The sequence below is a fragment of the Hoplias malabaricus genome, chromosome 12, assembly GCF_029633855.1.
Source record: "Hoplias malabaricus isolate fHopMal1 chromosome 12, fHopMal1.hap1, whole genome shotgun sequence".
NCBI lineage: Eukaryota > Metazoa > Chordata > Actinopteri > Characiformes > Erythrinidae > Hoplias > Hoplias malabaricus.
Genome location: NC_089811.1, coordinates 7477702 through 7488241, shown reverse-complemented (window position 1 = coordinate 7488241; position 10540 = coordinate 7477702). Strand labels below are relative to the sequence as shown.

At 44.0% G+C, this 10540-nt stretch overlaps 1 protein-coding gene across 1 annotated transcript; it reads right to left on the bottom strand.

Annotated features, from left to right (window-relative positions):
* Nucleotides 1-462: 462 nt before the first annotated feature.
* On the bottom strand, nt 463-3753 carry ednrbb (endothelin receptor type Bb). Its single transcript, XM_066686878.1, has 6 exons — nt 3352-3753; nt 2733-2845; nt 2400-2604; nt 1657-1803; nt 802-935; nt 463-655 (listed from the first exon to the last, which is right to left on the bottom strand). The coding sequence occupies exons 1-6, from the start codon at nt 3751-3753 to the stop codon at nt 463-465; spliced, it is 1194 nt and encodes a 397-aa protein (XP_066542975.1).
* Nucleotides 3754-10540: the final 6787 nt, after the last annotated feature.

Genomic DNA, 10540 nt, shown 5'->3' with positions numbered 1-10540 from the left:
CACAGCTCTAGTAGCCTTCACTTAGGACACTATTCCACTGCAGGGTCCCTACTCTACTGGACTCTACTGGACTTTTTTGCTTCTCTATTAGGTAAATCTGGTCCTGGAAGGGGGTCCTTCTTATCCCTGTTCTCTCGTTGGGTTAGAGTGAGCCAAGCAGGGACTAAACTGTGGAGTGTAAACCTTGCAGAGCTCTGATTGTCCAGAGAGAGTCGTCACTCTACGCCACGTGACGCAGACGACCAGCACTAACTCTCCATCCGTAAAATCTGCAACTACAGCAGAGATCACTTTTGTTTTTATCCGACTCACAACAGCTTGTAAAATTACGCCGTGGTCTTTTGAAGAGGATCAAACCCTTCTTGGATCAGTGGCCGACAAAAGATTCCAGCGAGAGCTGGACGCTACAAGAAGGAAGGAACAAACTCTACTGATCTCTCTGAACTGATGACAGAGTTATGTTCAGTGTAGTGTAGGGACCATGCAGTGGAATCGCGCTGTTGTACTACAGTGTTTTGGGTCCACATCCTCCATGGTGATCATTACCTGGAAGTGTGTCCTGAAGCGGGAGCTAACCCAGTACAGGGCGATGGGGTTGGTGCATGAACTCAGAGATGCCATGTTGATGCCGATGTAATCCAGAACCAGGAACACACTGCAACAGCAGAACAGCAGAACAGTGTCCCACAGCTCAACACAGCAGAGTTAGTACAGTCTCTATCTCTCTCTCTCTCTCAGATCTATCTCTCTTCTCTTCTCTCTCTGATCTGTCTCTCTGTTCTCTATTTCTCTCTCTCTCACCTGAGTAGGTCACATCTGTGGGGGTCTTTCTCGTTGTAGACGGAGAGTTTGAGGATCCTGCTGAGGTGTAGAGGGAACCAACACACGGCGAAGGCCAGGACCAGACAGAACACGGTCCGAGCTGCTTCCCGCCTCTGGAAACCGAACAGAACCAACATTCAGAACCAAAAATCAGATCAGTCTACCACGGGTTTATCCTCAGCACACAGCTCGAGTCCTGTCACAGAAGTAGGTGTTCCTGCCTGAGCTGGGAATCCAATCCCACTGCGGTCATGCTGCTGTTCTGCAGTCAGTCCAACAGTCCGTGTGAGAGTTGGCAGTTGTGGCCCAGTATCAAACTGAGGCCCAATACTTGTGCTGCAATTAATCATCATAATCAACCACATCGATTAATAAAATTGTTGACTTCAGAATTTTAGTGTTGAGGAACTGTAAACCTGCTGCTGCATTCCACCTTAAATGGTGCAGCAGTTCAGAGCTCCACTTCTGCTTTAAATGCTGCTGTAATTATATTGAAAATGCTTTCTTTCTTCTTTAATTGTGAAGACGTTCTGAGACCACATTTATTGGTTCTTGGTATCAGAACCAATATAAGTTATTCCATAAATGCTGTACCTTTGTGCTGTAGATGATGTTTAAAAATATACAGGCCTTTTTTTCAGGAAAGTGCTGTAAAAGTGAATTACACTCTGCAACTGTAGGGGGCACCCAGGAGCATGACTACTACATCTTACAGTGATAGAGTGTTGCTTTAAATATAATATCTAATACAATGAATAGTATCTTAATCTGACATGACTATTTACATAACGCAAACAGAAGTAAGACCCACAGACCCACTTCCCTGGTGTCTACCTGTTTAAGGTGGTATTTGATCCCTGAGCGCTCCCCACTTCTCCTCAGCATCTCCCAAATCATACAGCCATAAAAACCCGCTGTGCACAGCAGAGGAGCCAGGAAGTAGAACCCAAACAGCCACCAGTCCTTCACCGCCTTATAGAACTGTACAGGGACACAAAGGGTTAATCAGAACAAAAATGTCTGAGGGATATTTTGGATGCTGCAGGTCTTCTTAATCTCTCCTGTTTCTCCACCTGATCTCCATCTCTTTCTCCACCTCATCTACATCCGTTTCCCCCCCTCCATCTGTGTCTCCACCTCATCTCCATCTGTGTCTCCACCTCATCTCCATTACTTTCTCCACCTCATTTACATCTCTTTCTCCACCTCATCTACATCAGTTTCTCCCCCTCATCTCCATCTGTGTCTCCACCTCATCTCCATCTGTGTCTCTACCTCATCTTCATCTGTGTCTACACCTCATCTCCATCTGTGTCTCTACCTCATCTCCATCTGTGTCTCCACCTCATCTACGTCTGTTTCCCCACCTCACCTCCATCTGTGTCTCCACCTCATGTACATCTGTTTCTCCACCTCATCTACATCTGTTTCTCCACCTCATCTACATCTGTTTCTCCACCTCATCTACATCAGTTTCTCCCCCTTATCTCCATCTGTGTCTCTACCTGATGTCAATCTGTTTTTTTGCGCGGTCTTCACCACAGACTTGAGAGTGCAGAGTGGTTTCAGATGATTACCTTCATAAAGGGTGCAGTCTGCAGGGGGTGGAGGAGACAGACTCTCAGTTTCTCTCCTTTAAACTCCATGGTGATGAGGTCGAAGGCCAAGGCCTCGGGGACGGCCAGCAGTGGGGACAGGCCCCAAATCACACACAGCTTTATTATCGTCCACTTGGGGACGAGCTGTGTCTTTAGGACAGTGTGGGACGCCACCACTCGGTACCTTCCAGAATAACACACACCATTGTACTAAACTTTAACTAACACAAGGTACGACTACAGCATGGCACACACACACACACTAATAATAATAATAACAACAATAATAATGAATATATAAATATGACTTACCTGTCAATGCTCAGAGCACACAAACTCAGGACTGTGACCCCTACTGAAGTTTTCTGAACGAACGGGACGAGTTTACACAGCGCAACCCCAAATGGCCAGTCCACCGCCAACAGCTGAGAATTGAAAAGGGAGTAACAATAAATACAGATCCCTCAGGTTCTTATTCCTAGCCATCAGTCCTCAAGTTGTGTTTTGGATTCTGAGAAGAGTGGTCACCAGCGTGATTGAGTGTCCAGCTAAACCAGAACCAAACCAACCCATTTAGACCAGAAAAAACTAGAATAAACCAGTTCAGACCAGGAATAAACTAGAAATAACCAGTTTAGACCAGAAATTAATTAGAAATAATCAGTTTAGACCCGCAGTAGACCAGATAAAACAACATAGATCAGAAATAAACCAGAGAAAAACAGTTTAAACCTATTTAGACCAGTGCTAAACCAGAACAAACCAGTTTAGAACAGTATTAAACCAGAATAAACCAGTTTAGACCAGTATTAAACCAGAATAAACCAGTTTAGACCAGAACTTATCAGAATTAACCAGTTTAGACCAGCGTAAAATCAGAATAAATCGGCTGAGGAAGATGTCTAAGTGGAATAACGCGTCCTGAACTCGCCTTGTAGGTGTTGATGGGCAGGTCGATGAGGATGTGGATGATGTCTCCAAGGGCGAGGCTGGAGATAAGGACATTGGGGCCGGTCCTCATGCACTTATTGGTTTTAATGATCCTCAGTAGAGTCACGTTCCCGATGATCCCAGACACAAAGACGAAGCAGGAGACGATAGTGCTAATGTATTTGAACACATCCTTTATCCGAGTGGGTCCCCTGCACACGGGGAGCGGGGGGGATGTGTCCGGGCCTTTAGACCCGGGGCTGGACTTATTAAAGTCGTCCCTCAGGTCATCTGAGACGTTTTGAGACAGAGGAATTCCTCTGAAAGTGTCCTCGGATTGGACGAAGGAGACGAGGACTAGTTTAATAACAAGTAGGGTCAGAAGAGTCGTCCTCTTCTCCATGTCCCCAGATATGTCCTACAAATAAACAATGCTGTGATTATAAAATTATCAGAGCAAACAAAACACTGTCCACTCTGTAGTTCCACAGTTACAGACTATAGTCCTTCTGTTGCTCTGCATACTGTTTACCCCCCTTTCCCCCTGTTCTTCAACACTCAGGCCCCCACAGAGCAGGTAAGATGTGGAAGGTGGATCATTCTCAGCTGCAGTGACCCTGACGTGGTTGTGGTGTGCCTTGTGCTGGTACGAGTGGATCAGATACAGCAGTGCTGCTGGAGTTTTTAAATCCTGGGTCCATTCTCCGTCCACTCTGTGAGACACTCCTCCCTCGTTGGTCCACCTTATAGATGTAATGTCAGAGACAGTAGCCTATCTGTCGTTGTACAGTGTGCGTTGGTCGTCCTCTAGTGATTCATCAATGGACACAGGACAGTGTCGGCTGGATGTTCTTTGTTGGTGGACTATTCTTACTCCAGCAGTGACAACGAGGGGTTAAAAAGCTCCAGCAGCACTGTCTGATCTACTTGTACCAACACAGCACACACTAACACACCATCATCACGTCAGGGTCACTGCAGCGCTGAGAATGATTCACTAACATCTCGTAAAAGTGTTAAAATAATAATATATTTTATTATTAATTCATTCATTCATTCATTGTCTGTAACCACTTATTTAGTTTAGGGTCACAGTGGGTCACATGTGGACACGGGGAGAACACACAACTCTTCACAGACAGTCACCCGGAGCGGGACTTGAGCCTCAACCTCCAGGTCCCTGGAGCTGTGTATACTATTAATTAAACAATAATTATAATAATAACAATAATAAATCCTCACCTCTCTGTCCTATTGTTCCAGAGCGAATTGTCCTAGTGTATATTGTTCCAGTGTGTGTTATTCCAGTGTATGTTGCTCCAGTGTGTATTTATATGGTGGTGGGCTCTAAGCCCCGCCCCTCTGTAACTCACTGAAACAAGGGTGTGCATAAAGTGAGGTCTCACACTCACGGTGCTTGTGCGTCACTCAGGAGAACCCTCAGGCAGCATTCTGATCGGTTCTTCGCCTGGTTCTAGCTCTTCTTGTGCCAACCTGCCCTGGGGCTGGTGACGTTTAGCTAACAGATGCTAACAGTCAGTGAAGTCATACTGAGTAAAGGCCCACTCACTCCAGAGAGAAACAACAGACACACACACACACACACAGCCAGCTCAGCTTCACTCTGCAAAACAAGCCCCCCCCCCCTCCCCATAACCGTCTCAGCACTGCTACCCAACTGACTGATAGACAGATAGATTAGTCCTTTGGCATTTAATTCTGAAATACACACCTTCTTTACTCTTTTATTTTTTGTTTACTGTCTACATTTGCTCTGAACGTTCTGCAGTGCACTCCTGACAGACTGATATAGTATTAATGTGTGTTAGTATGAGTATTAATATTAGCATTAATTCTAGTACATTAATCTTAGTATTAAAATTAACAATAGTATTACTATCAGAAATAGTATAAGTATTAATATTAATAATTAATTCAGCTTGGCTTAACTCTGATATGGAATATGTTTGAACTTTGGCCCAGTTCTTGTGCTGAATAAACAGTGCTGAGGTGGGTTAGCTCCGCCCCTTTCCTCAGGAAATCCCCCCCACTACACCCCCTTTTGCACACCTGCCACCTGGAGCTCACAGAGTCTTGCCTAGTCTGTGCTAGTGTCCAGACCTGCAGAGTGTAACCCTGCACTAGCGTCAGCCTCAGAACAAAACCGCTCATCTCCACTCCTGGTGATTTGTTTTAATGGAAACTTACCATCATCAATTATCTTTTGCAAATAATTTTTATAAACTGTGAATTTTTAATGTGATATTTAGAGGTGTGTAAAATATTTTGTGTAAAGCACTTTGGAGTATTTTTAACTGTTTGAAATGTGCTGTAGAAATACATTTAATTAATTAACTGAGGCCACGTCCACGCAGATGTGGATATTTAAAAAACGTAGATTTTCCTCATTCGTAGAAATCTCCTCGTTCAGACGAATACAAAAATGCCTGCATTATCATTCCAGTTCAGTAGGAGGCCATATTTCCTCTTAAAGGCTAAGCACCACTTAATGGACCTCCATGAATATCTCACATTATTGTAGTTACTGACAGATATAAGTATGAATTAAAATGAAAATAGCAGCTTAATTTACTTTAAAACTGACAATTTTCTTAAATTGACGGAAAAACCCGAGCTCGCTACGGAAAATCTTGAACGCAACCGTGACGTCACTGGTGGACAACAGCTGAACAACGGCGCGATAAAACACCATTATGACTGACTGTTATGACAGTATCTAGCTAAATAACCAACATTATTCATGACAATAGCCTAGCAATAAGCTAAACTCAAATGTAGAGGTACCGTTCTTCTTGTAAATGTGATCGAAGTCGAACTTGAATTCATCCGACACTATAAACCTCCGTAATGCAGCTACGTAGCCGAGTATAATCTGAGACACCGAGTTTAGCGAGTCAAGCTAACGCTAACTAACACCAACTAAAACAGGCGAAGTGAGTGTCCTTACCCTGTTTACCTCCATGTTACAGAGGCTCTTGAACACCTTTCGTTGGTGTCCTTACATGCCCATATTGTTGGAAAAGCGCCAGTGAAATGAGCTACAGATAACGGAGTGAGCGGATGGTCCTTTCCAAAGTGCCCGTTTAAAGTTGACAAATTTAGTCAATTTTCTGGATATTTTGGGATCTTTGGGCCATTTGTTCACAGATGTCCCACTGTACATTGAATGATTGCAGCCAAAAACAACACACCTTTTCGTCATTTTGCATTAAATTAAGTGCAGCTTCTAGAGTGTTGTCCACCATCTACGTCACAGGCAAGACGCCTATTAGAGTTTCCCAACACCGTTTGGGGGGGGGGGGGGGGTCTTTTAAACCTTATTCCTTGAATTAATAAGAAATAACATGTTTTCTGACGATCAATAAACACAAGTTAGGAACTCAAATTCCACTGTATTTATTTGTTTGACACTTTCATAGAGCTGGTGCTTAGCCTTTAAAGAGTGACATCAAAACACCACAAAACTGGAGAAAAACAGGGTTAATCCCAAATCAGTCCATGCTACCTATGTAGTGCACTACACAAGTCCTGAAATTACTGAATCTAGATCTTAACATTGCATTATATATTTCTAATACACATCTTTGTTATTAATTCATATGTGTGAATATTAAATCTAGTGCTGTCTGTGTGTAAATTGTAGTTTATGGCTGATGTAGTTCACAAGTGAGGAGCTGTGGCAGTGTGGGTTTCCTCCAGAAACCCCAGACTCCTCAGGAAGAGCACAGACACGGTCCAGGAGCTTGAGGAGCGAGGGCGGAAAAACTGGACCCAGTATAGAGCTTTATTTATTTATTTATTCTCTTATAATTTTACCCTGAAAGGAGTCAGTCAGCTGAGAAACGTTGCTTCAGCACTGGAGCTGCGAGGCTAATGTCGCTAACAAGCCATGGAAGCTTATGTAAACATGTTAGCACGGTGCCGATTGTATATCTCAAACAGTTTGGAGCCTTTGGTAAACATTAATAGACTAATAGAGTGATAATAATAATAATAATAATAATAATAATAATAATAATTGTCTGACTAATAATTGTCTAACTGCTAGTCATATCTAATAACTGCTGTTTTAGCTACATTAGCATTGTAGCTTCACTAAAATACCACCAAAAAAAGGTTGTTTTTAATTTTTATGTTTTAAATTTTACTGTTTGAGCTCACATTAGATGAAATGTCAAATTGCTCTGTCCTACTCAAACAAGCGAGCTTATTCTCCATAGAGTGGGTCCACAACACAGGGGCAGCCATGTTAACAATAATCACATCCTGCATTCAAGTGGTTTCAGTTTTATCTGAAAAACGAGTTTCCCACCCGGAGGCAACACACGAACACCCTCTAGAGTCTGAAGCTGATGTTGGACACGAACTGCCCATGTTGTGACGTGAACACTCTTCAACACGGCGGAACAGTCTATCAGCAGTAAAATATCAAATAATAATGTACCACTTAATGCTAAGAGTAATGCCGTTTTTAAACATCTTCAATGAACACATGTTGTTTTGGTGCATAGAAAGGCTAAAATCAACATGACATTATGAGAGCATCCATGTTTTTTTTAAACTTCCCACAAAATCCACATGAACGCAACCGAGTCGGGGGAACCCACCACCCGACTTGCACTTGAATGCAGTATCAGTATAGAATCTCTCACACCTCCAGGCCACTACATGTCAGAACGTGAAGAATAACCATTGGAGAAAATGACTGAGCGCACCTTTACATTTCCCTGAACTATACCTTTAACCCTGGCTGTTTGCTGTGTTTTGTGCAGAGCTGACTGATCTCTGGACAGTGGTTACCAGGGCAACAACCACAACTCAGACGGGACAGAAGTTGGGAGAGCATCAAAAGGCTGGAGGACACCTGGAGGACAGGTGTGTCATCGACCCATTATCAGTGTGTCATCACACACCTCTCACTCCTCCACCGTTCACACTCAAGACACTGCTTTAGCACTCAATGAATTCAAGAATATCAGCGCACCCTAGCTCCAGCTGTAACTCTAGCCCTGGCTGAACTTTAAAAATGCTGAGGTGGGAGGGGCCAGTGTGTGGTGGGACTTTGCTGAGGAGAGAAGGGTGTGGTCACAGAGGCGGGACACTGGCTCACTGATTTGCATAATTTAATGTGTCATTGTATATATATATGGAGCTACATCATCCACAACTGTAGCAGATTTGAAGCTGAGGAGGGCGCTGCAGCGGCAGAAGTTCCCACAATTTATATTTTATTAAACCCTTTAGTGATGTTGAGGTGTGGGTTCTGCAGGGGGTCAGTCCACTCTTCTGAGGAATACAGTGCGGAGGCATTTTATTCAGCTCCACATCCTGTCAGCAACTTAAAATTCTGTCTCACCTTGCTGGCGTCCTCTAGTCCTTCATCAGTGGACACAGGACTCCGTGCACATGACTCCGCCCACAGGACACTGCCCACATGACTCCGCCCACAGGACACTGCCGACAGGACTCCACCCACAGGAAACTGAACATCAGAGATCCACTGGGTTTCCAATGATTTCTCCCTGTTAGAGATCAGGATTTCACTGCTCTCTCTCTCTGTTTTTCAGCACAACACTGAAGTAAAATTAACTGTGTATGTCCTGAGGACACACACACACACACACACACACACACACACATTCTGCTCCTTCTTTAAAGCTGTTGATGTCAGATAGAGTCTGTTCTACTCGCGCCAAAAGAAACTCAATTTATTTTCTTCTGAAGTGTTATAAAAACCTCCCCCCGAGCGTGCTCTCTCTTTCTCTGTTCCCTATTCCCTCACTCTGTTCTCTCTCTCAATTTCCTCTCTTCCCACACTCTCGGTTCCCTCTCTTCTCTCTCTATTCCCTCCCTCTCTCTTTTCTCTCCTCTCTTTCTCTGTTCTCTATTCACTCCCTCTCACTCTTTATTCCCTCTTTATGAGTGTGGGAGTCTGGGAATGACAGTGTGCAGTGATTCTGGATTGGCTTTGGACCCACCTTGATGCTGATCGGGATGAAGGGTTTTCAAAAGATGAATGAATGAATATTGGTTGGATTGAGGTTGGGATAATATTCCAGCTGCTGCCAGTGTTTTTGGGAATTTGAGCTTTTGTTTAGGTTTGAGTTTTTCTTTATGTTTCTTTATGCTTTATGTTTAGCTGTCGATGTAGGGACCCAATCTGATACATGTTCTGGTTCCGGTCGGATCCAGCAGGTTACGTGACCTTTGTGAGTATGAAGTGTGACCCAGAGATGTGGAATAATCCTGTTCCGTGTGTCGACAGGTTCTCATGCTCTGATTTAGGAACGTTTGGGAGTGGATGTGTTCTGGCCGGTGTTCTCATCGCTGGAGAACCTCGAGGCCGATCTGGATACTGTTCACTGTGAGAGCTGCCAAGGAAACCAGGAAACTCAAACCAACAGCTGCCTCTCAGCACAGAGAAAAAGAGAGAGAGAGAGAGAGAGAGAGAGAGATAGAGAGAGAAGGGCAATGTGAACACTGAAAGTGAAGGAGAGAATAATGAGGACTGAATGAGAAAGAGTGTGGTCTGTGAGAGACAACTGAGAGAGAAAAAGAGGACGAGAGAGAGTGGGGTGTCTGTGAAGGGCATGGAGAGAGATAAAAGAGAGAATAGAACAAATACAGCGAGAGAGAGAGAGAACAGAGATGACAGAGAAAAGAGACAGACAGCAAGAAAGAGTGCTTCACATTTCCATACATCCTCCACCTCTTCTGTACTTTAACAAACCAGAAATAACTCATCCCTCTTTCCTAAAGCTCTGGATTCTGTGTTTTATGTCTCTCTCTCTCTCCTTCACCCTCTGATCAGTGGTGTGGATGGGAGCTGGTGGAGGATGGATCTCTTGACTCGAGGGACGTTGGCGTTTGGCCGTTTTTCCAAGAAGCTGCGGGAGCCGAGAGACGGCCAGGAGTTCTTCGTCCGACGGGAGCACAGGCTGTGTGAGATGAAGTGGAATTCTGCCACATTTTAAATCAGAAAAACATACAAACACTCTTCTCTTACAATGTAATACATCCCTGGAACACAGCTCCCATGCCAATACATCCCCAGAACACCGTATTATTACTGTCTAATGTACACACGGGAACAGCATTTTCTAACTAAAAAACCATAGATCTCCATCCTCTTTCTGTCTAAAATACTCCAGAACACTGTTCTCTTAATC

Coding starts and splice junctions, on each gene's coding strand:
- ednrbb (XM_066686878.1), bottom strand. CDS start 3,753: ATGGAGAAGAGGACGACTCTTCTGACCCTACTTGTTATTAAACTAGTC. Junction 936..1,656: donor TCAAATACCACCTTAAACAG/GTAGACACCAGG, acceptor TTCGGTTTCCAG/AGGCGGGAAGCAGCTCGGAC. Junction 656..801: donor CACAGATGTGACCTACTCAG/GTGAGAGAGAGA, acceptor CTGCTGTTGCAG/TGTGTTCCTGGTTCTGGATT.